At 49.8% G+C, this 25,870-nt stretch overlaps 2 protein-coding genes across 2 annotated transcripts in view; both read left to right on the top strand.

Moving 5' to 3' along the window:
- The window catches only part of LOC128887797 (mucosa-associated lymphoid tissue lymphoma translocation protein 1-like), a 92,794-nt gene that overhangs the window by 19,605 nt on the left and 47,319 nt on the right, over nt 1-25,870 (top strand). The window lies entirely within an intron of this gene.
- Nucleotides 1,588-25,775, top strand: LOC128887795 (titin-like). Its single transcript, XM_054144131.1, has 7 exons — nt 1,588-6,105; nt 11,263-11,537; nt 11,610-11,993; nt 15,615-16,054; nt 16,151-16,353; nt 16,466-17,789; nt 17,883-25,775. The coding sequence occupies exons 1-7, from the start codon at nt 2,251-2,253 to the stop codon at nt 24,158-24,160; spliced, it is 12,759 nt and encodes a 4,252-aa protein (XP_054000106.1). The 5' UTR covers nt 1,588-2,250; the 3' UTR covers nt 24,161-25,775.

Here is a 25,870-nt window from a genome sequence, read left to right as displayed (position 1 = left end):
TAACGACCATCGGCGCGCGCTCGTCGCTCCGACACCTCGAGGGGAACGACGGGTGACTTTTTAACCACGAAAAGTTGTACAGCTATTTTTGAGTACACCTACTCGCAAAAGTCATCGAATTCTTTTAACCCCTTAACGTACAACAACAAGGAATTTTATACTTGATTGTGACATTCACGATCCTACGGTAAATCGTAGGTCAAAGGGTTAATCCTGTTCTCGCGAAACGGCTACAACACATACTCGTTTAATGGTACGGTAGAGGTTACGGAATTCTGTGCCCGGGGGAGTCTAAGGAAGCCCAACATTGAGTAATAGGAACGATGAAAACTGCAGGTTTTTCGCGGTCAGATGGTCGTTTTAAAACATCGTGTTATGCCGGTCGTCGCGGCCTCTGCGGTCTACGTCATCGCCCGGTTTACATCCAGACATCACGAGGGACCGGTTTCCGTGAAGGTGTTCCCTCCTGGCGTCTCTTCTCTTCGATGCGTTCGTTTCCTACTCGAACTCGCTAGCTCGATCTTTGCCGGCAAAACAAGAAAACACCGTGTCACGGCTAAACGGGCAACGAAAAAGGATGAAAATAGGAAGCGGAACGTTGTTCCTTTTCCTTTGTAATATTGGAAGGACTTTCTCTGCTCCCACTGTTTTCCAAAAGTTTGATTCGACCAATCGATCGAATGGAGTTCATCGGATATCGAGCCTACTCGCGACGCGCTCGAACCCATCGCTACCCGTTAACGTCTTTCGCCGCGTAAGGAGAAGAATAGCGAGCAAATACGCGCGTTCCCGTAGAACCGCGAAAGAAAGAGAATTTTCTCCTCTTACGTGTTTCGCGTAATCGACGAGTGAAAGAGAAAACTGCACGTACGCGTTTTTACGGATGGTAAGCGGCGCGCAGAAATAGAAGCTCGCATTTAAAGAGTTTGTTCTCCTTAGAGCGAAACAAAGCGCTATTTCGACGAATCTCGACCTATCTTAACTCTATCCTGGAACGCGTATTTCCCATCCCGTACATTCCTACGTATACCGACGCGTTTTTTCCGTTTACAAAGATACGTAAAGAAATCAAACGGGAGCGCGACCCGTGACCTGTCTGCTTACCGCGAAAAAAGATAGAAACTGAAGTTGTCACCCGGAGCAAGGTTACACGACGACGTCGTCTCGTGCGTGCGTGAATTCGCGATTACCGTCGGTGTGTGTATCCTTGGCGCCTGTGTATCGAATGACGCGAGATCACGGAAAGCCTCTCGTCGAGACGCGAATTAATTGCTGCATCTCGTGTCGCCGCGGTTAGCGTTCGATGAAAAACAAGCACCTAACCGATCGGACGAAGAACGGTATTACAGCGATAGCTGTACAGACGCGAGCAAAGTTCACGAAAGTTAGAGCTAGATGGAATCGAAGGTAGAATTTCCAAAGCGAAAACGGACTCGAGTAGTCCTCGCTGGCTGTAATTCGTACGGAAAGAGGATCAGGATCGGCGCGAACCGCGTGTACGGGCAAAAGAGAACGAGGACGATCGGAGGAGATCTTCGCGAGAAAAAGAGTAGCGAGGAAGAGTGGTGTCTCTACTTGGTCTACCCACACGAACGGTATACAATGAGAATCGAGCAGAAGGATATCGTGTACGTGCACATGGACGCGAGTACGCGGTAACATCCCACGCCGTGCGACACGCGAGAGAAAAGTAGGGAGGCCGGATCGGCGTTCTCCAGGCAAAAGAGTCGTGCCTCGCGTACGTCGTGGCAATGGTAGCGACGGAGAGCAACGCAACACCGTGTGGTCACTAGGGCCAGCGAGCGATCGTCGATGCCACATCGACTCGCGGTACCGAACCGAGAACATCGGTTCAACGAAGCTTCTCCCATCGTCGCGTTACACACGACCACTGTCGTTCCGCACCGAGACGAACGCGTCGAATAGAGATAAGAGAGAGAGAGAGCGAGAAGCGAATCGCGGTTACGCGCACGCAGCCAACGGCTTCTTCGGGGACGAGAAGAAACGAGTTTGCAAACAACGCCGGGCACGGCGAAGCCTCGCACCGATCCGGGAGATCGTTGCAAACTTTACGAAACGCGTGTTGTTCGCGACGAGTAAACGTTTCGCAGTTTTTGTTTCTTATCTTTCGTTCGTTTGCACATATTTTGTTCGCGTGCGGGACGTTCGCGCGTGTTCGGTATCGCTACGCGTGTTGGATTCGTATGAAAGCTCGGCGCGAAGCAGTGAACGCGATCGAACCGCGTCAAAATGACTATACGCAAGAAGCCCAGTGAAACGAAAGGAAAAACCAAGAAGGGAATTACGAAGGAGATAGCCACGAGCTCGAGTTCGTCAGACATGACGACCGTCGAGACGGTGGAAGTGGTATCGTCGACGAGCGTCGTCGAAGAGGCGAGGCAGGTGATAGAGAGCGAGTCCACGAGCAGCGTCGTCGAGGTTACCAGTGGCAGTCGCGAAGTTATCATGGATTCCAAGGGTAACATCGTCAAGGTCATCGAGACAGTCCCACAGATCGTCGGACAGACAACGTCTACTTGCAGAACAGGGAAAAGCTCCCAAGACTTTATAGCGCAGGAACAGACGCAATCCCTTAAACAGGGTAGAACCGTATCGGAAGGCTCGCAAAACGTAACAGACGTCGTTCGCGGGGACATCTTGGAAGCCGGTAAGAGATCAACGGAGATGCAAAGCCGTAGCGAATCTCGCGCCGAAACCATTCAAAAATCAGTTTCCTCGACGACGATGGTGGAGACGTCGTCGTCTATGGAAGGCTACAGCAACGATTTGTCGAAAACGAGAATTATTAACGGAACCGCGACCGGGGAACAAAAGCCATCAGTGCAAACTTTGTCGAAATCCATCGAAAGCAACGTGGCGAGCAAGGAGACTTACGAGGCGTGCACTAAGGACGGCCAAACGGTTTCGAGTACAACGAAAATCCGCGAAACAGGGGAGAAAATCGACGACAACGGACTGGTGACGTCCTCGCAGAGTCGCAACGTCGACAACGAGACCACGGTCGTACCCTCGGACCTAGGCCGAGGTAAACTCACGGATGACGTCAGAACAGCCGGCGACAAGATCCTTCGCGGCTCCTCCGCCGTCGTCGACGCCGGTGAAAGCACTTCGAAGAGCAATGTAAAAGTCAGCGAAATTGTCACCCGGTGCGGCAAGCCTGGCCAGTCTACGTGGGATGGTACGTTTATTAGCGAAAGTTCGCCATCGGCTAAAGACAGAAACTCCGCGAGAAACCTCGAGACGTCTCGCGGAGATCGGGACAGTCGCGACAAGGCGAAAGTAGATCGTCTGGTTTCCAAAGTTACCACCGGGAAACAGGGCTACGAGTCGAGCGTTCAAGTCTCCGAACAGACCACGATCAACGATCAGCGCGTGTCGTCCACGACGTCGGTGATTCGCGATAGCAAAGTCGTCGACGACGCTCGGATTTCCTCGACCAGCCGCGAGAGCTTCGATCGCAGCAACGTTGCATCGACGATCCGCGACTCTCGAGAGGATACCATCGGGGACACGACCGATTTCGCGGATGCACAGAAACGAGTTACGACGGAAGTGCATTCGAAGGGAGCGCTCAGAAACGCGAGACCGGGAGATTCCACGTGGGATGGTACTTTCGTAACGGAGAAGCATCTAGAGCCCAGAAGAAGAAACGTTTCCGACGCGTCCGTCTTCCAGCACTTTGGCGGCGATAACGTCGTAGAATCGACGCAACGCTCGGATTATGGAGAGAAGAGTTCCGATGGAACTTACGAAAAGAAATCGTCGAACGTGGTTCACACGGTACACGGTGCCACGGACTCGTCGAGATTTATAGCCGAGGAACGCAGGGACGTCATGGAAGAGATTTACATCGATGGGAAACCGATGAAAGACGGGACGTCGCCGTCTCGAAGGGCTACCAGACCCGGGGATTCCACATGGAACGGCCAGTTTGTTTACGAAAAGCCGCAAGATGATCACAACACGTCGTCTTCGATTAAGACGAACGAGAAACGACACTATTCCGAAGACGTTCAAGACGTCACGGAAGAGAATAATATCGACGGGAAACCGATGAAAGACGGGACGTCGCCGACTCGAAGCGTTACCAGACCCGGAGATTCCACGTGGTCCGGACAGTTCACCTACGAAAAGCCGCAAAATGATCACAACACGTCGTCTTCGATTAAGACGAACGAGAAACGGCACTATTCCGTAGACGTTCAAGACGTCACGGAAGAGCACAATGCTTCGAGTATGTCCGAGTCCGTCTCGACCTCCTACGTCGTGGAATACGCAACCTTCAGCGACGAGAAGGTGCAAAATATCGAGAAGAAGAGGAACGTCGAGAAGGTGACTTCCATCTCCGAGACGATTCTCGAGGAAGACACCGGAGAAAGTGGCTCTCCTCGGCGAACGGGAACTCCGGAAAAGGTAACCAAGGCGGACACGACAACTAGAAGTTACAAACCTGGTCAATCTACTTGGGACGGTAGCTTCACTTACGAGAAACCCCAGGTTCCGGAGCGTCGTCGTAAGCCAGACACGCGAGGAGCGAGCGACTCTGTGGTTATCCGCGACGTCACGGAAGACAATTCGTTAAACGAGACCGAAATCTCGTCCACGTCCTACATCGTCGAACACTCGTCCAGTCAACAGAGTTTTACCGACGTCAAAGATTCTAGTCTCTCCTCTATACACGAGACGGTGGTCTTTGACATACAACCCGTACGACAGGATGGTCCGTCGAGCAGACCCGGGAGTCCCGAGAAAACACCTAAAGGTAGGGATATCAGGATCGTTAAGCCTGGATCATCCACGTGGGATGGAACCTTTGTCACGGAAAAGCCTTCGGAAACGAGAAGACCGGCCAGCAGGGAGTCTATCGGCGAGAGACCGACGGACAAATCGCAGCCCGAGAGTCCCATACCGAAATCGAGGAGACACGTTACCGATACCACGTTGGATATTCGCGACATCGACCACCGAGATGTCTCCAACACTTCGGAAGTCTACGGCAACACTGTCGTCATGGAGCAGTCGACTACCCACGAAAGTTACTCCGATTCCTCGAATCTGGACTACTCCACGAGCTCTATGGAGACGGTTATTTTCCGTAACGGCGTTCCAACGTCCACGCCGAAGAAGATCACGATCGACGAAACTCCTAAACGTTCTAAGAGTCCCGAGAAAGAACCGTCGGAGCGCAAAGGTCCTCGATCGCAACCTGCAGCTCCGAAAACGCCCGAGAAACGTTCCAAGAGTCCCGATAAGACTGACAGATCCGTTCGACCTTCGAAGCCCGGCGCCTCGACGTGGGACGGATCGTTCGTGTACAAAAAACCTGCCGAGAAGCCGAGCGACAAGAGGACACCGATAGACGTCGCGCGTCATTCCGTTGATAAACAAGCTCCGACTCAGACTCCGCCAACGGATGCTGGAAACGTACCGGAAGACAAGAATGCAACTTACTTCACCGAAAAATCGATTACCCTTTCGGACACCTCGACAGATGTTCAGACTTCGGAATTCGTCACTTCCACCGTTCTGGAGCGCACGTTTGTTTCCGATTCCGAGGTTCTAGATTCGTCGAAAGTTTCTACGAGCCTCGTTTGCGAGATCGACGACAAAAGACGTCCCGACGAGCCTGCGAACGGACCTCGAGGACGCCTCGAGGATGGAAGGATATCTCCCGAGAGACGTCCCAAGAGTCCCGAAAAGAGTCCCGTTGATAAGACGACGAGACCAACGAAGCCGGGCGCTTCCACGTGGGACGGTTCCTTCGTGTACGAAAAACCACAAGATCAGAGAAAGAAGCCGGCTGATCGGACGAAACCGGAAGATCGGGAAAAGGGACCGAAAGAGAAATCGAAAGACGATAAACCCTCGTCCCTCGTCCCCAAAGACGATACCACGCAGATTTCGATCGTCACGCACGATGTCGCGGATCTACGAGAAGTCAAAGATAGCACGGATATCGAAGTGGTCCAGCAATCTTCTTACGTGATCGATGAATCGTCCGGCCTCACCTCGGTGCAGGACGTTCGCGACGTGGTCGAGGAACGTGTCATCAGCGAATTCACGACGGATACGCGTAAAGACGTGGTGAGTAACGACGAGTCATTACTTAATATCCTTATTTGTGGCGCGGTAAAAGATGTACAGTGGGTGACGTTGTTCCTCGAAAGATTATCGCGTACCAACTCAACAACGGTCCTCTGTTCTTTTATTGAATCAAGTTTCTACGCGAAAGCTGACCTCGCTTATCGCGCCAGAAAATAACGTAATCGCAACAAGTAAATTTCAGTCTAAGAAGACTAATAGAAGAAGTAATTAATCGAACGTGGAACACGGATAATTCAATAAGTGGATGAATAACCTTCGTTGGTTGCTCCTTGCAAGACGTGTCGTAAAATTGTAAATTCGTACACGTACCGTCGAACATATCGTAGAATACGCGTTCAAATTTATAATTTTACAACGCGACAAGAGAAATGCCTCGTCTTACGATGAATAAATAACGATGCTCGCGTACATTTCATCGAAACGGAGCGAACGCTTAATTTTTTCCAATAATTAAACGACGCACCGTGACGCATGCCTTAATTGAATGAAAACGATTTCTACGCTTCAGAGGAAATAAAACAAACACCGAGTCGAGTTACGCACCTCGCGGAAGAGGCTCGGTCTGTACTTTCACTTCCAAATCAGGCGAAGGTCGTAGGTTCTCGCGCGTTATTCGGTTAAAAATAAAGCTGACGTACCGTAGTTAGGTCGAAGGAGAGAAATATGGAGAACACGACAGAAAAATTAGCGGTGTAGGGTCGATAAACAGTTCATTATTATCGCCGTACACCTTTTTACTCTTCTTTGCTCTGTTCTCTTCGTTACTTTGATATCGTACCGTTCTTCGTGTTCATTCACTTCAAGTTTACGCTCGATGAATGAATTTCGACGCGTACTCGCTCGACGAAGTATCAACCATTCTCAATGGACGCGCCACCGTAATTATTTTTCGTCCACGACCCCGACGATGATCGCTAACGTTTAGCGAGAGATTATCGAGCCCGGTCGCGTAACTATTTTCCTCCTGGAATGACGCAGTCCCTGAGGCGAATCGTGTTCACAAACCGAGGATTTCGAGCTCGAGCCGGTGTAAATAGTTATTAGCTCGACCGAGATCCCGCCGTAGATGGGCATAATAAGCGACGCGATGAAATTGGCGCGAGTATCTGTTCCGTCGAGTAGCTAATACGAGATGCCGGAACTCCCGGCGGCGTGTGTCGTGCGCACGCAACTGAAATCACCTATAATCACCTCTAATTGCTCGTTAAATAAAGCGATAATAATTCAAGTTCAACATGGCCAGGTTCGGTAGTGATCTCATCTCGATTTCGCCTGCTTCGTTTAAAACTACATCGACTGAGTTTCAAGTGTCACGGGCATCAATCTCAGCGATCAATTTTCTACGCTTCGCGTTCAAACGCGATCTCGACCTTTGACCCGGTTCGCTCGACTCGGATTGCGCCACTTTTTCTGCATTCGTGACGTCTGCAACACCGGCACCTGTCACCGAGCTATGCGATATTTCGTGTCGCAAACGGGTTCACAGATTTTAAAAGCTCTCTTTTTTTCGTACCAATCCGTTTGATATGTATTCGATTTAACCCTCGGAACCCTGATCGTACAAATTAAATTTAAAAAGATATCGATATATTTTTATTATTTGAACAATTCTGACAGCTGACGTTCATTTTCTTAACTTTCGTTCAAAAGAACATCATGCAACATACATACAGGCAAATATTAGAAACAAGTGTACGATTTAAAAATTCGATTTAAAAATCCGGTATCGACTTTGAAACTTAGGGCATTTAAGGGTTAAAAACTGACGTTTTCTTTTTCTTCAGTTATCATTCGTCGTGCACATCGAATTCGAAAGTGATGTCATCGGCTGTTAGTCAGCCGCTCGATCCGGGACCAATTCGATTTCATGTCGTGATCTCCGATTTGTCATGCTTAACCCCGATTACCGGGTACTCGCGATTATCCGCGACGCGCTTTATCGTTTCTGTTTGAACCTGACCGATCGACCTCGAGAAAAATGATCGATACCCAAACTCGCGAATGATGTCACCGTGTACGACTCCGTTTCCTTAGCGTACGGACTTCCAAGAGCACACGCCTGTGCGCTGAATCGCGTAACCTTCCTCCGGTTGATAATGCCTGCGTACGACAGCGCATACCGACCAACCAGCTGCGGAATTTATGGCAGCCGACATCATTGTACGTAAACAAGGTGCACAGGTCACTCTATCGGTCTGCTGCGCTTACCTATGCCCACCTCTTCTGCCCAATCATTCTTAAACAATTGCTTCATTTCTCGATTAATTTTTAAAAATTTTACGAACGACTGGATTTTGGGTAACCTGTTTCCGCGCATACGTGCACGTGAACGCGGAGATACGCCAGAGTTACGTCAGAGCCTAATCGTGCGAAATGATTTTGTTTATCTGAAATTTTACTTCGGTGTAGCGTTTATCGTCGACCTTCCTCGCAACGACAAAAGTGCATTCAGGTCTGTTGTTATCACTGGCGCGTTATTTCATGGAGAGAGGACCTTTTTCGGACTTTCGCGAATTTTTTTCACAAAGCCGTGTATTCGATGCAGTGATCAAAATGATTGTTTATACTCACCTTACGCGGCGAAAAAACGCATGGTCGGAAGACCTCCAACGAGGTATTCTTTTGGAAGTAGGTTGTGAGTTCGTCTCTGTTGTTTCGCCCGCGACTCACCTGGAACAAAAAAGGAACAGAGTTAGCGCTAGAGAGTTATACATCTTCTTGTCATCAACTCCGTATGTTTTGTTTATAAACACGATAACTCGCGATTCATCACTTTTTTTTCCAGCGTAGACGACGATTCGTTTCATCGTTCGCAGACGGATCGATTATATGTAAATACTTGGAATTCGTACAGTATTTTAACAAGACCTATACGCTTCATGTACTAAAACGTTTGCATAACGTGCGTTCTAATGAATTTCGAAAAGCGTTCTCCTCTGGAAGTACACATTCCAGTGAATATAAATTCCATTCCCCATCGAGGTGGGAGAATTCAACAGGTACTGCGGGGGCGAAATTCATCGACTCGCCGCGCCTTTTATTCTCTTCTCTGATCCAGTGAAACGAGACAATCGAAATTGGATTCCATGATCGTGTTTAATAAGAACGCTTCGCTTAATTCTACGTATATTTCACTTTGACGCAATCAATCGCGGGTACGAGGAACTTTGGATCCTTCGAACGACCGCGCAACGAAATTGTTCACGTAACGTTGTTCGTCGAGGTCGATAGCATGAAACAGTTGAACAAATTTCGCAGCTTTATACAGGGCAAACCTTCCATATTGCTTCACATTAAGGGGAGTATTCTCCTACCTCTCAACGGGCCGTGCGCGTTTTAATTAAATACAGGATAAAACGATTCCCTTTTGCAACGGGTCCTCGTCGAAAGGCGCGTAATTGTTCTTTGGTACGCTAACGAAAGATTATTGGATTCATTATTTAATGTTCCTGTTCTCGACGCGAAATTTCCCGTGAAATGCCGAACGTTCTACCGTTTTCCGTTTACATGGGGTTCCGTCATCGGAAGACGTTACGGAGGTTCCCTTTAACAACGTTAGCAAACGTCGCCAGCCTTGTTATCGAATTACGCCGTTTAACCGTGGAACGAACGTGCTCGCGAAGTACAATGATCGATGTTAACGAACCGAAAACGGCTATACGTGGAACTATTTTAGAGCGATCAACGATCATCTGCTTTGCGCGTCTGGCGAGTGGCGGCATAATTAAACGACGGACAAAGATTATCTTTGTTTGTCCGTTGCGAATGGAATTTTCTCAGAAATCACGCGCGAACACTCGAAACTTCAATCTCCATGGAATTCGAACATTCTCGAGAGTAGATCGTCGGTCCGCAAGGATAGATTCGAAGGGTCTCGCTCAGCGAGGAAACAGAATCCTCGGGGAGCACGTACAGCCGGGCAAAAGTGGCGCGGGTTATGCGATACGATGCAGGCGTGTGCATAAACGGCGTCTGCGACGATCTCGTATTACCTGCATTCCGTCTAGCTAAGCACCGCCGTTGCTTTTTAACCCGGGGTTACAGTGGTGTTCGTTATACGCGTCTACGTCTAAAATCGATTGTTAATTATATGACAAATAAACGAGCCGATTTTGAAAAGAGTCTCAATCGAAACATTACTTTTAATGGTATCAAACATCGAAGAAGCCCGTGCTGCCGTAACTTTACCCGTGCACAACGAAACGATTTTCTGTACAAGCGCGAATTAATTGGCCTCTTGCGAACTACTAGTCGAGTTCTATGTTCGTCGCTAAAAGGGGCGGTGATGTAAACGCGACGTAATAACGTTTCGAATGCTGATCCGAGTGTGCCGATAGTGGGATTTCCTCCGGTGTTTGCGGTTCATTTTTACGCGATTTCAATGCTTCGCGCAATCGCTTCGTCAAGTATGATTGCGACGTTCTTACATTCGGCTGCCACATTATTTGTATTCGACGCGAATTTTGTAAGAACGAATTGGGAATTTTCCTTTAATTTTCCCGTCCTTCGCATCGAGTAGAAAAAAATTGATTATGCGTGGAATACAGAGAATACGGTAACGCTTTCAAGCGTTGCGATCCGTCCGACGAATAGCATGGTGCTTTGAACCTGCCGTGAAAGCTCTTGTAATTAGCAAGGTGATAACCAGTTCGATTAGCAGAATCTTCCGTAATTGCCTTCGCGTCAGAGGTGCGCGACGAAGGGCTGCATTCATTGACAAAGCGCAATAGCATCGTCGAGACCATTTGCTTAACGGAAACGTGTACCGTTCGGAGTAAAGGCAACGGGGAATACGTCTAACAAAGTCTGGGAGGATTGGAAAGTCTCGATATTAGTTCAATTAACGTCGGACTCTCAATTTTTCTTATTCGATCCTGCTTGGATTAAAGCGAGGTTAAAACTACACTGTGCCAATGACAAATGATAATCTAATTCATCACAACTAATTCGTCCGCAACTATGTATGACAATATCCTGTGTACTATCATCTTGCCAGCGCGATTGCAATATGTATATCATTTTAAATGAATCTGCGCATATTTGTCGAAACTTGTTGCAATCGGAACGGACAGAAGGGCATATTGCCCGTAAATAAACTATCATTATTATCATCATATTTTTGCGGTATGTTCGCAGAGAGATGTCACTAAATCAACGACCGAATTCATCGACACAGAGCAGGTGTCTAGTATGGTAGCGCGGGATGTCGTCGATGATACCCGATTCGACAAATTCACCAGCACGGTTTCAAGGTCTCCGACGGATTCACCGCGGAGAAGCTCGCCGGATCGGCCAGGTTACCCGCGAGGAATCCCTGGACTCAGGGAGGACGATCGACCGAAACCGATTCCAGCTGCTGGGAAACCGAGCCGTCCTCCTCGTCGCGACCACAGTCCTGAGGAGCCGAAAAGGTAACGCGTAGGTACTTCGCGCGACGTCTCGTAAGAAGTAGCATTTTCGATCGATGCGTTTAATTTTCGCAGACCAACCGGTGCCAGGGCACAATCGCCCGAAAAGCCGCGCGATTATGTCTCGACCGCGAAACCGTTACCCGCGGCGGGAAAACCGAGTCGGTCCGAGGAGAGACCTGGAAGGGCACCGCGACCCGAGGAGGCGACTCCGTCCTCCGAAAAACCGAGTCGTCACGACGGAAAACCAAAGGTTCCCGAAAAGCCTGAGTACAGGCCAGCCGCCGGGAAACCGAGTCGCCCCGAGGAAAAACCGAAGAAATTGGACGAGACGCCGAAGAGGGGCGACCAAACGCCGGATTCCCTCGACGGAGACTACGTCCAGCCTGGAAATATACCCGACATCCTGTCCAAGATCCCTTTGAAGGAGCAGTGCATCTGCGAACTCTGCACTTGCGGGTAAGTAACGAGTTGCGAATGAATTAATTACGAATTTCAGATTAAAAGGAAGTTATAATCGTTTGCTCTATCGATCGCGGCCGCGACGACTCCAATCGCAGTGTCTGTGCCACGCCACACGTTGCTTTACGGAGAGATTTCATCATCGAATCGTAATCATGCATGCGTTAGCATTTTTTTTTTAAACGTCCTAGTGTTACAATCCGATCCGATATCGTAATCGATGTACAGGATGCTCTGTAACGTTCGTAGTTCCTTTTCTCCAGCAGTGAAGTTGTACATATTTTAAACGAACCTTTTTTATCGTTCTTTTCGTGCGTACGCGTTTTTCGTTAGTAGAACGAAGAAGGAAGTCGTAGGAAGGGCTTTTAACAAGCGACGAGTTCAATTAGCTTGGAGGGCCGAACAGTTTATTCGACCGCTAAGATTTTCCCAGAGAAAGATGGCATCGGTTAACCTCGTACGAGCTTCCAGACTTTGTGTATTAAGCCTATTAACGCATTCTGCGCTGGAGTCATATAAATAGGTACGTCTTCCGCAGACGGCTCCAACGAGTGGAGGCGTCATTCGCTTGCACGTCGTAAATGGATCCCGTGAAATTTTACATTTGTCTCGTGAAGTGTGAATCAAAAGTGATTCGACGGAATTAGTCTTGTTGTCGCGGAGAACGTCTATACTTTCTAGAGAGTTTTTCGTTTAAACTGGTCGACTAGTTCCGTTCTCTCGTTTACAAGTAATCCTTGATATCTTATGCTCGCTGTGACCGATTATTCTGTAAACACTCTCGCTTACATCGTTCGCCTCGTTCTCTCGATAACAGCGGTCTACCTGTTGGATCTACACTCCTATATCCTGCGAGACGATTATTTGTATAGGCACTTTGCGACTAAAGAAACGAATACCGAATGGAAGAGAGCAAGTACGCGAAATTTTTCGTTTACTTTGCAGAGACAACGTCGCGTTTCGTTGCAGCAGAATTTTTTTATCTCATGCCCATACGCATTTTAGATGACTAGTGGATGTACACATTTTATGCTCGTAGCACACGGAGACTAGCGCAAATATTGGCTCGGTCGAACAATACGGTCCGGAAAGACTCGGCTTCAGCGATTAAAGTAAAACAGACTATTCGGTGTTTACTATTAGAAGAATATCTACCTAACTCTGCATGGACCTGTATGCATACGAAGGGAGGTAGGAGTACGAGCACGCACGGCGCTGAAAAGTGGGACGCGAGACCAAGCCCTTGTACGGGAAGTTGTTTCCGACCAATAGCGATCCGTTGCTCGTTCTTCTTCCTTATCGGAACGACGGAGGCAAGGTGATCGCGATTCAAATTTAAGGTGATCCAACGACGACTCCCGTCTCGACGCGACACGCGAAGGAGAAGCCATTGTTTGGTCCTAAAATCAAGGACGTCGAGAAGCGAATCTCGCGTTTCCTTCTTTGGAATTTCTCGAAGGTGATTCGCAATGCGCCACGGCAACCGAGTCGAAAGCGATCTCTCTGGACAGATATTTCGATCGGCGCAAGGACTTCGATTTGGGTCAGGACGATGACGCGATTCGGTTAATGGTTATTTACGGTTGTGCTATTGAAAAGGATACGCATGATTACGTTAAGATAAGGGAAATATTAAAATGCTTAAATGTCGCGATTGCAATAGAATACCCTCGACTCGTGCTAAGTCGCGTCGATAAATATAATTCCAGTTCTTGTTAGATTGAAACGCTCGACCCAAATCGAACCCTGTCTCGCAAACGAACGCGATCGAGAGATCGTGGAGAATTGATTGCGCGTTTGTGGCCCGCAAGGGTTGTTCCGGCATGTCCGATTCAGCCTGGTCGGCAGCCCGTAATGGGATTCGAGAGCATCCAGATATAGAAAGTGAACGATGTACATATTTTTATGTTTCGAGCAATACTCCCAAACAGTACAGCAGTCTCGAGAAATCTCAATATTTGTAAATAAAAAATCAGAAATCTAATTTAATCTAATTAAAGTGTGATACTACGACGGCGAAACTGAACCGAATAGGAAGCCGCGCGTTGGCAATTGCTCGGTCAAGCATAATTCGTTAAAGTCTCGATCGCTGGCGAAACTAATTAGGAGAGGGACAAACATGTTCGAATGGTGGCATCGACGAGAGGCAATCCGCGTCTCGATCCCGTTGAATGGAGTTGCGCGGCAACCAGATGCTCCTTAGAACCCCGAATAACAGATCGCTCTATACAAACCGTGGTTCTGCATCGAAATTTGGCGTGTTACGGCTCGTATGTAGTTTTCTGTTTCGCCTTTTACATCGACCCACCGGCGACGCATTCGAATGCATCGATGCGTACGTGCCGCGAGTTACGACGACGTCTCTTGCGAAGTCTCCCTTTGATCGTCATCCAATTTCCAAATGGCCCCCACGGATTTCGATGCGAATGGGACTGGTTACGGTCTCCGTTGGACGAATCCGCTTATACCTGTTTTAACGTCCTAACAAAGTTTACCGAGGTCCTTTGCTCTAATGTTTCAAGGGGTTGTTGCAGGGTTGCGTTCCAGAAACGCGAGCTTATTTTCAGGTTTACTTCGGTAGTCGAAAACTAATTTTTGCTTTCGTTTGAAGAATACGTAGCTTCACGGCACTATCCATTACGAAAAGTAACGTTCCGAGTGTCCGTCCACGGCGGTTCGTTTCTACTAGAAGTTAAGGAAGAGAGGAATTATTTGCCAGACTTTTATGGGTGTCGACCCAGCTACGCGTAGATTTTTGACACCAGTCTCCCTAATTGACATGGAAATTGCGATATCAACTCGTGGACGTACAACAGCCCATGGACGTTTCCTCGCTCCGTTAATTGCCAATTACGATGAACCGAAACGACGAATACTATACGCGGCATTGTTCGGCGAAGTCGATAAAGTCGAAAAGCTGTCTAAAAACATCGTTATCGGGATAAACGCGGCCATCCACGATCGCGGCCTTGTTACAATTAAAATAAGACTTTTGCGTGCGAAAGTTCGCTAAAGTCGTTACTCATCGAGTTATCGCACCTTGTACATCGGTGTTTTTATGCGAACGATCAATGTTTACTTTCATTTTGTCGCGTACTCTGTACATATCGAACGATTAGCGGCAGATGTCAGCGACGAAAATAACGATATCATGTGTTACGAATACATATCGAGGCGTGCATTTCCATAATCTTCGGATTTCACGGTTGCACCGAGCTGTTGCGAAGGAAAGTAAAATTGCGTAACCTGAGAACGACGTTGAAATTTATATTTTTCGGTGAATGGTTGATCCGGGATAGTAGTTACCGGTGGGGAGTCTGTTTCAATTAGGCTTGTCTAACGTGTGCCGTGCACGAAATCTAACGAACATGCAACTGTCGCGCTAGCACGGCAATGATCACGTGCGTGACCGCAGTGACGTCTGCGACTGATGTACTTGCAGTCTATCAATGAACCGACGGCGGTTATCTACCATCGACGACATGCATGAATATTCGCGAACGGTAGTTGTATCGACGTCGAAGTCTGAATAAATATTTTATATCCCGTAATAAGTATAAAAAAAAAAGAAAAAGAAAAATGAAGCTACAGAAGCTGTAAACACCTGTTTTCTTACAGACGGCATCACTGCCCTCACACCTTGCCAGACGATCATTTGGAGCTGTCTCGAGACGAACCGATACACTCGGTCACGTCGTACCGAGAAGAGTACGACGTGAAACACGTCGACAGGCAGACGATACGCCACCATGAGGATCATCTGCGAATGGAGGGCGACTTCATCGGGGAGAGGCGAACGGATTACGTGGCGACGCGAGGCGAGAGGGCACCGGTGAGGAAACCGCAGGATCATCTCCGACCAGAGGGTGAATTCATCGGTAGACCGAGGGAGGAGGCACCGACGTGGGGCGAGAGGGCTCCGATCAGAAAGCCACAGGATAACTTGAAGCCGGAAGGAGAATTCATCGGGAGACCGCGAGAGGAGGCTCCGAAATATGGAGATCGCACACCCGTCAAAAGACCGCAGGACAATCTTAGACCGGAAGGAGAATTCGACGGTAAGTTTAATTAAAACTGAAGAAAATGTATCTAGCTAAATCCTGATTCTTGTCCCTTTATACACGCGCGTTACCGTAACTTCGTTTAACGCGCAGGTACAACAACCACGGAGCTGGTGTTCACCGGTACACCCGGCGCACGGCCAACCCCGGTACGTCGTAACACCTACACGAAGGTCGAGGGTGAGTTCATCGACTCGACCACCATGAGATCCGAGTACATCGACCACCGTACCATCCAACGAACCGACATCATCAAACGAACGGACAACCTCACGGTGGGAGAGGGTGAATTCACGGTGAGTACCTGCCGCGGGAAAGATGTATCTTTAACGCGTCCTTGCATTCTCGAGATGTTCCAATTCCTCTTATCTCGAGTCGACCGCTTATCGAGCGAAAAATCTGCTGCAGGGTACCTCTCGTCTCAAGGAGGATTTCCACAGTTACGATACGATCGAACGTGAACCACGACGTCGACTCACGTACACGGAGGAGGACGATCGATTTTACAGCAAGACCGATATCACGGAGAGCACCACGACCACGCAGGAACAATATCGAACCTTTGATCAGACCGATTATAGAACCACGGCCGTGGTCAGACGGGACGACAATTTGAAGCTCGAGGGATCGTTCGAAGGCGTGCCGCACGCCAAAGACGATTACGTCGTGCCGGCGATTACAAGGAGGCCGGAACCGCAAAAGCCTAAAGATAATTTACGGCCGGAAGGACCCTTTGAGGGAAAACCGAAGGACGATTACAAACCGACCAGGGGAGAGCGTGCCGATGTTAGGCGCCCAGAGGATAATCTGAGACCGGAAGGGCCGTTCGAAGGACGCCCTAAAGACGATTATATGCCGACCAGAGGAGAGAGAGCGGACGTCAAGCGACCAGAAGATAACTTGAGGCCGGAAGGATCCTTCGAGGGTCGACCCAAAGACGATTTCACACCGAAAACAGCAGAACGTCCGGAAGTAAAAAGGCCGCAAGATAATTTGAGACCGGAAGGGCCGTTCGAAGGACGTCCCAAGGACGATTACATGCCGACCAGAGGAGAGAGAGCGGATGTTAAACGACCAGAAGATAACTTGAAACCGGAAGGTCCGTTCGAAGGAAGACCTAAAGACGATTACTCGCCAAAAAGAGCAGAGCGGCCAGAAGTGAAGAAGCCTCGGGATAACTTGAGACCCGAAGGACCCTTCGAGGGACGTCCTAAAGATGATTACAAACCAACCAAAGGTGAACGCGCAGACGTTAAACGGCCGGAGGACAACTTGCGCCCGGAAGGACCCTTCGAAGGTCGCCCTAAAGACGACTATACCCCTCGGAAAGCAGAGCGTCCGGAAGTAAAGAGACCTCAAGACAACCTAAAACCGGAAGGTCCGTTCGAGGGTCGTCCGAAAGATGATTTTACCCCGAAAACTGCTGAACGTCCTGAAGTTAGAAGGCCCCAGGACAATCTTCGTCCTGAAGGAGAATTCGAGGATCGTCCCAGGGACAAGTACGCTCCTGGTGAGAAACGTACACCCATTAGACATCCGGATAATTTGTATCCCGAGGGTGAATTCGACAGGCCGAGCCCCGCGTCTTATGGCCCAGGTGAACGGGCACCGATCGTTCGTCATCCGGACAATCTGTTTCCCGAAGGCGATTTTCCTGACAGAGAACGAAAACCTTTCAGTCCCGCCGAGCGTAGAACTCCTATCAAACACGACGACAATCTTCGGCCCGAGGGTCCCTTCGAAGGTCGTCCGAAGGACGATTACAAGCCAACAAAAGGTGAGCGCGCTGACGTAAAACGGCCAGAGGACAATTTACGTCCGGAAGGACTCTTCGAGGGACGACCTAAAGACGATTTCACACCGAAAATCGCGGAACGTCCCGAGGTGAGGAGACCACAGGACAATCTCCGCCCTGAAGGAGACTTCGAAGACCGTCCCAGGGATAAGTACACTCCTGGCGAGAAACGTACGCCCATCAGACATCCGGATAATTTATATCCCGAGGGTGAATTCGAGAGACCCATGCCCACGTCGTACGGTCCTGGTGAACGAGCACCGATCGTTCGTCATCCTGATAACTTGTTCCCTGAAGGCGATTTTCCAGATAGAGAACGAAAACCTTTCAGTCCCGCCGAGCGTAGAACTCCTATCAAACCCGACGACAATCTTCGACCCGAGGGTCCTTTCGAAGGACGTCCAAAGGATGATTACAAGCCAACCAAAGGTGAGCGCGCAGACGTGAAACGTCCGGAGGATAACTTGAAGCCGGAAGGTCCGTTCGAGGGAAGACCCAAAGACGATTTCTCGCCGAAGAGAGCCGAACGTCCCGAAGTCAGGAGACCCGAAGACAACTTGCGTCCCGAAGGTGAATTCGACAGGCCCATGAAGCCTGTAATTGGTCCTGCGGAGCGGCGCACTCCCATTAAACACGCGGATAATCTTCGTCCAGAGGGCGACTTCGAAAGACCTGATCACGAGGAGTATCGACCAGCGGAGAGGCCAGATGTCAAGAAGCCTAAAGACAATTTGAAGCCAGAAGGCGATTTCGAGCGTCCTCGCGCGGAGAAGTTCGGTCCAGCGGAAAGGCGAACGCCCATAAAGCATCCGGACAATCTTAAACCAGAAGGCGAATTCGTTGGCAAACCCAAAGACGACTTCACGGCTACCAAAGGAGACAGAGCCGTCGTTAAGAGGCCGGAAGACAACCTGAAACCGGAAGGTCCCTTCGAGGGTCGACCCAAGGACGACTATCAACATGTCCGCGGCGATCGTGTGGAGATCGTCAAACGCACCGACAATCTGCGAATGGAAGGCAACATCGAGACTTACAGATCTAGAGACGAGTACACGGACTTTTTGATACGCGAGAGAACCGAAGTGACCAGGTACGAAGACAATCTTCGGATGGAGGGCGAGTTCACCGATACCCGAACGAGGGATGATTTCAAGGTAGTGAGAGGCGAACGAGTCGATATCGTCAGGCATGAGGACAACCTGAAGCCCGAGGGTCCTTTCGAGGGTCGTCCGAGGGACGATTACGGCCCTAAGAGAGCAGAGAGACCGGAAGCGAAGAGACCAGAGGATAACCTGAAGCCAGAGGGTGAATTCGACAGACCAGAAAAGAAACTCATCGGTCCCGCGGAGAAGAGAACTCCGATTAAGCACGCGGATAACCTGAGACCAGAGGGAGAATTCGAGAGACCCAAGCCTGAAGAGTTCAGGCCAGCGGAGAGGCCAGTGGTCAAGAAGCCGCAGGACAACTTGAAACCCGAAGGCGACTTTATTGGTCGTCCCAAAGAAGACGCTCCGCGAAAGGGCGACAGGGCCGATATCAAGAAGCCGAAAGACAATCTCTATCCCGAAGGCGAGATCGAGGTCCCGGAAAAGAAGCCTCTTGGGCCTGCCGAGAGGAGGACGCCTATCAAGCACGCCGATAACCTTCGACCCGAAGGAGAATTCGAAAGACCCCTACCGGAAGAGTTCAGGCCAGCCGAAAGACCCGTGGTTAAAAAGCCGCAAGACAATCTAAAGCCCGAAGGCGACTTTGTTGGACGTCCTAAAGAAGAAACGCCGACGAAAGGCGACAGGGCCGACGTCAAGAGACCGAAAGACAATCTTTATCCCGAAGGCGAGATCGAAGTGCCGGAAAGGAAGCCTTTGGGTCCTGCGGAGAGACGCTCGCCCATCAAGCACGCCGATAACCTTCGACCCGAAGGAGAATTCGAAAGACCCCTACCGGAAGAGTTCAGGCCAGCCGAGAGACCCGTGGTTAAGAAACCTCAGGACAATTTAAAGCCCGAAGGCGACTTCGTCGGACGGCCTAAAGAAGAAGCGCCGACGAGAGGCGACAGAGCCGATGTCAAGAGGCCAGAGGACAATCTGAAGCCAGAGGGTACTTTCGAGAGACCCGAGAAGAAACCGTTTGGCCCCGCCGAGAGACGTTCTCCGATCAAGCATCCCGATAACTTGAAACCAGAAGGTGAATTCGAGCGTCCCGAGCACGAGAGGTACAGACCCGCCGAGAGACCAGAGGTCAAGAAGCCCAAGGATAACTTGAAGCCAGAAGGTGAATTCGATAGACCTCAGCCGAAGAAGATCGGCCCTGCGGAGAGGAGGACACCGATCAAACATCCGGATAACCTGAAGCCCGAAGGTGAGTTCGAGAGGAAGCCAAAGGATGAAACACCGAAACGAGGAGAACGCGCGGACGTAAAGAGGCCTCGCGACAATCTGCGACCGGAAGGTGAGTTCGAGCGGCCCGAAAAATCTCCCGTTAAGCCTGCGGAGAAACGCACTCCCATCAAACACCCCGACAACCTGAAGCCGGAGGGAGAATTTGTCGGGAAGCCAAAGGACGATTACAAGCCAACCAGAGGAGAACGCGCCGACGTCAAGCGTCCCGAGGACAACCTGAAACCCGAAGGGCCGTTCGAGGGTCGACCCAAGGATGATTTCGTCCCTGTCCGTGGCGAACGCGTCGACGTCGTCAAACGTACCGACAACCTTCGAATGGAAGGCAACATCGAAACCTACAGGTCCAGGGACGAGTACACGGACTTCTTGATCCGCGAGAGGACCGAGATAACCAAGTACCAGGACAACCTGCGCATGGAGGGTGAATTTACGGATTCTCGAACGAGCGACGATTTCAAGGTAACGAAAGGCGAACGTGTCGACATCGTCAGGCATCCCGATAATTTGAAACCCGAGGGTCCGTTCGAAGCTCGCCCCAAGGACGACTACTCGCCGAAGAGAGCGGAGAGACCAGAGATCAGGAAGCCGGAAGATAATCTGAAACCGGAAGGCGAGTTCGAGAGACCGGAGAAGACGCCGGTTGGGCCTGCCGAGAGACGATCACCGATCAAACACGACGACAATCTTCGTCCCGAGGGTGAATTCGTGGGTCGACCGAAGGAGCTGGCGCCAAAGAAGGGCGAGAGGGCTGACGTCAAGAAACCTAAGGACAACCTACGACCGGAAGGCACCTTCGAGAGACCGGAGAAAAAACCGATGGGTCCTGCGGAAAGGAGAAGTCCGATCAAACATCCGGATCATCTCCGGCCTGAGGGAGACTTCGTCGGTCGTCCCAAGGAGGAGGCGCCTCTTAAAGGTGATCGAGCTGATGTCTCCAAGCCGAAGGACAATCTCCGTCCCGAGGGAGAGTTCGAAAGACCGCAAAAGTCTCCGGTGGGTCCAGCGGAGAGAAGGACGCCTATCCGCCACGAGGACAATCTTCGACCAGAGGGAGAATTCGTGGGACGACCGAAGGACGATTTCTCTCCTAAACGAGCGGACAGACCTGTTCAAAAGAAGCCGAAGGACAATCTGAAGCCAGAGGGCGAATTCACGGGCAAGCCGAAGGACGATTACAAGCCTACGAAGGGCGAGAGGACGGAGATCGTCGTTCACCGAGACAACTTGAAGATGGAGGGTGACATCGACGTTCGTCGCAGCAGGGACGACTACAAGAGCGTGACGAGGGTCGAACGGGTGGACGTCGTTCGTCGAGAAGACAATTTAAAAATCGAGGGCGAGTTCGTCGACGTTCGAAGGCGGGACGATTACAGAGTGACCCGTGGCGAGCGCAGCGAGATCGTCAGACACGAGGACAACCTTCGACCCGAGGGAGAGTTCGAGCGACCAGAGAAATCGCCGGTTGGTCCAGCGGAAAGAAGATCGCCGATCAAACATCCCGACAATTTGAAGCCCGAGGGACAATTCGCGCAACGACCCAAGGCGCCGACGCCTACCAGAGGCGATAGAGCTACGGTTAAAAAGCCCAAGGACAATCTAAAGCCCGAGGGAGACTTCGAGAGACCGGAGAAGTCTCCGTACGGACCTGCGGAGAGGCGCTCGCCGATCAAACATCCCGACAATCTACACCCGGAGGGAGAATTCGTTGGACGACCCAGACAAGAAACGCCAACTAAAGGAGAACGCGCAGATGTGAAGAAACCCAAGGACAACTTGCACCCCGAAGGCGACTTTGCCAAACGAACGCCTCAGAAGGTGGGACCTGCCGAAAGACGGACTCCCATTCGTCACGAGGACAATCTCCATCCGGAAGGAGACTTCTACCACACGCCAAAGGACGACTACGGTCCCAAGAAGGCTGAACGTCCCCTGGTTAGAAAGCCTCAAGACAATCTACGCCCGGAGGGTGACATGGAGGCCAGTCCGTTGCCCAAGGACGACTACAGGTACGTAAACGGGGAGCGAGTGGAAGTCCGTCGTCACGAGGATCACCTGAGGATGGAAGGGGAGATGGACGTTCGTCGCTCGAGGGATGATTACAAGAGAATCACGAAGGTCGAGAGGGTTGAGGCCAAGAAGCGCGAGGATAACCTGAAGATCGAGGGCGAGTTCATCGACGTGCGTCGCAAGAGCGACTACGCTCGCGTGGTCGGTGAACGGGTGACTGTGAAGAGGCATCCCGACAATCTGCGTCCCGAGGGAGAGTTCGAACGTCCGCAGAAATCGCCCCTGGGACCCGGCGAGAGAAGAACGCCTATCAAACACCCCGATAATCTGAAACCCGAGGGCGACTTCGTCGGAAGACCTCGAGACGATTTCACGCCGAAGAGAGTCGAGAGAACTGAGGTGGTGCGTCGAGAAGACAACCTGAGGATGTCGGGCGACTTCCAAGACACCACGTCCCAAAGGTCCACGTACACGGTGGTACGCGGTGAACGCGCAGAGATCAAACGTCACGAAGACAATCTGAAAGTCAGCACGGGATCGATGGAAACGAAAACTACGAGCAGGGACATGTACCTGCCTACGAGAAAGGAGGACTCGCCGGTCGGTAGGACCGTGAGCCGCAGACACCATATGGAGTCCTCGATCAACTTGGGCGACGACAACTCGACTATGTCTACCACGACTCAGAGAAATTACAACACCTTTACGAAACGCGCTGCCAAGGAGGTGGCAGCCAAGATTAGCAGCATGGAGTCTGACACGAGAAGGAGCGTGTCGTCGGAGTCGAAGTCTTTGGAAAACGGTACGGTGGTCACGACCGTGAAGAAAACTACCACCTCGGGAGAAAGCGTATCGTCGGCTCAAAACGTTCACCAGCATCACGCTCAACACGCTGTAACGGATCGTCGCGCGATACAGACCTCCGATGACTCTAGAAAATCCCTAACGAGTAATCAGCAATACGTTAACGAACATCATCAGAGAATGCACTCGAGCGAGCAGCATCTGAGATCGCAAAACATGACTCAGTCCCGACGAGTGATGGACGAAGGTTCGGCGATCGTGGACGGTCAGTATCGTCGGGGTCAAACGAACGAGCAGCATCAGAAGCAACTCGAACGACATCACCAGGAGACTAGCAAGAGAGATTACGTCAATTCCCAGCACATGGAGTCGCGACATACCTCGACGAAGCAGAGGCAGCATCACGAGCAGCACACGGTCTCTAGCCAAGCTCGCTATAATTCGAACCAGACGAGCAGCGCCGAATTCAGACAAGCGATCAGTGGCCAGTCGGTGGACAGATCGCAGTCGGACACGTCGGTGACCAAGACCAGTCATCACAGGAAAAACGTGATCTCTTCGTCGGCCGACGTGACCAACTCGGTGCTCCACAGACGCGGCGGCGTAGCCACGTCGACGGAGGCGCTTCACACGATCTCCTCGACGGCCGCCGATCAGAAGAAGAGCATCTCGAATCTGGCCGAGAGCGGTCAGTACATCAGCAACTCGAGTCAGAGCAGCGATCGAAGGAGTCTGACTTCGTTGCACCGCAGCCACAAGGACGCGAATCCTTGGGCCTCCGCGACGTACGAACGTCCGCAAAGAATCGTTCGACAGGATAATCTAACCGTGGGTGGCAAGTTCTATTCTCACAGCGAGGCCAAGAACTACGGGAATTTCAGCACTCAGAAAGTGGAGAGGGTTCACAGGCAAGCGAACGTGTCTCACATCAGTCTCGGAGACGGTGGTACCGTCACCTCTAGCATGTACAGAAGGGAATACGCGCCGAGGCACAAGGGACCTTGTCCAGCGGCTCTCCTGGAGGCTAAACAAGCTCCGTTCAAGCACACTAGGGACACACCGAAGCACAAGTTTTACATGCCGGTCGTTTCGAGTTAAAATAGTTCTCTGCGATTGTTACCACGGGGATTGAGGGGGCGGACTAAGAGAGCTGGATATTTTACGGCCTAGAAGAATGTTGTTTGATTTTGTTTCTTGACTAGAATAATTCATTTGTATCCTTTTCTAAGATTGAATATTAGGCCAAGCAGACTCGTCGTCCGCCTCCGATGAAATTAGGTCTAACTGTAAGCGTAAAAGTTCGTGTAAATTGCTGTGATGAACTCGCGTCCTTCGAATGATATTTATTTCTTGCATCGGTGCGATCGTTGAACTAGACCGACGTGGAACCGCGCTATATACGTAACAAGGGTACGCATATACGCGTTACTCTGTATACGTCGATATACTCTTATCCTCGAGGAAGGATATTTAACGCTGAATATCGATAGTTGGATATCGATCAGCGGCAGGAGACACTTGGAGTATGTTACGATATTTTGTTTGTCACTTTAAACCACGTGTATTACAAAGCAATAACTAGAGCTTAAATCCGTGATACGGACGACTCTGATCCGTGGATCGGATTCGTTTGATACTTAGAATAGAATGCGGCGCTCAGAAGCCGCGCGTAGCGTCTCTAATCCGCTTTGTTTTATATTTACCGTTCTTCTATCTTGCTGATAACTGTATTTAGATCATCGTCCCTCTCCTCTTATAACACCCTGCGTTTTACGTTAACCCACGTTCCAATAAATACACTTGTCGCGCGAACGCACCAGCTCGCGTCGTTCGTTCGACACCTCAACGCCTGTTCCTCCGTGGAACGGATCATTATTTCGTTTTACTTTTTTTTTTTTCCTACTTTAATTTTGTTCATTTACGAAGTTTATCGATGTGTTCTCGATCGAATAAAGATGTTTTTGCAATTAATTTTATTTGTTTTGCATTCTTCCCTTGCGAGATCTCGTTACCAAAAAACTTGTTGCTTAATAATTGCAGGTTCCATTTCTGTTAAAACTGTTGCGAGGCCAAAAGCTATTCGCAAAGAATGTGAATAATTCGAGCTCCTTGGTCTCCGTCGATTATAATTAGTTCTTTTTTTGTCGGTCGTATCGTTAGTTATAAAACGGACTCGTTTTTTTTATTATAATTTCAAACCGTTTACCAAGCAACGAATTTATATTTTTCGCGTTTACCGTTTCGTTGCCAACGATAACTCGTGTATGTATGCTGGAGTTACGTACACCGAGTAAACATATTATATCGTACGATAAGAAGTAACACAGCGAAAGAATAAACACCATTATATAATCCCGTTCCATTTATACTGTAAATACATGTGTAGTGAACAACATTTCCACGCGACTATGTAACGCTGCCCGCTGTTATTGCAGCAGTGCTACGAGCTGTATAAAGTATCTGTACGTCGATACCATATTTGTAGCGAATACGACACTGCGTTTACACGAACTTTGATCAATGATTTCGATTATTGTAACACGGTAAATAATAATAATAACAATAATAATACTAACAACCAAGCATTATACGCGTAAACTACGATAAATCGATGAATTATCAAATATTGCTCGGTTATAATCTTCGCTGTGTACATACGGCGTGGAATCGTTTGTAGCTCAACGTGCGATAATAAAGAGATTATTTTGTGTAACGTAATTTACTTTTCGACAAGTCCGAATTCCACTTGATACCGCGGGATTCATAATAATGAAAATATTAATCGTTACTATCTCGACGGCGATGTCA

Source organism: Hylaeus anthracinus, unplaced genomic scaffold, assembly GCF_026225885.1.
Source record: "Hylaeus anthracinus isolate JK02 unplaced genomic scaffold, UHH_iyHylAnth1.0_haploid 11989, whole genome shotgun sequence".
In the NCBI taxonomy this organism is placed as follows: Eukaryota; Metazoa; Arthropoda; class Insecta; order Hymenoptera; family Colletidae; genus Hylaeus; species Hylaeus anthracinus.
The sequence above is the reverse complement of the archived record's forward strand: the minus strand, read 5'-3'. Positions and strand labels throughout refer to the sequence as shown.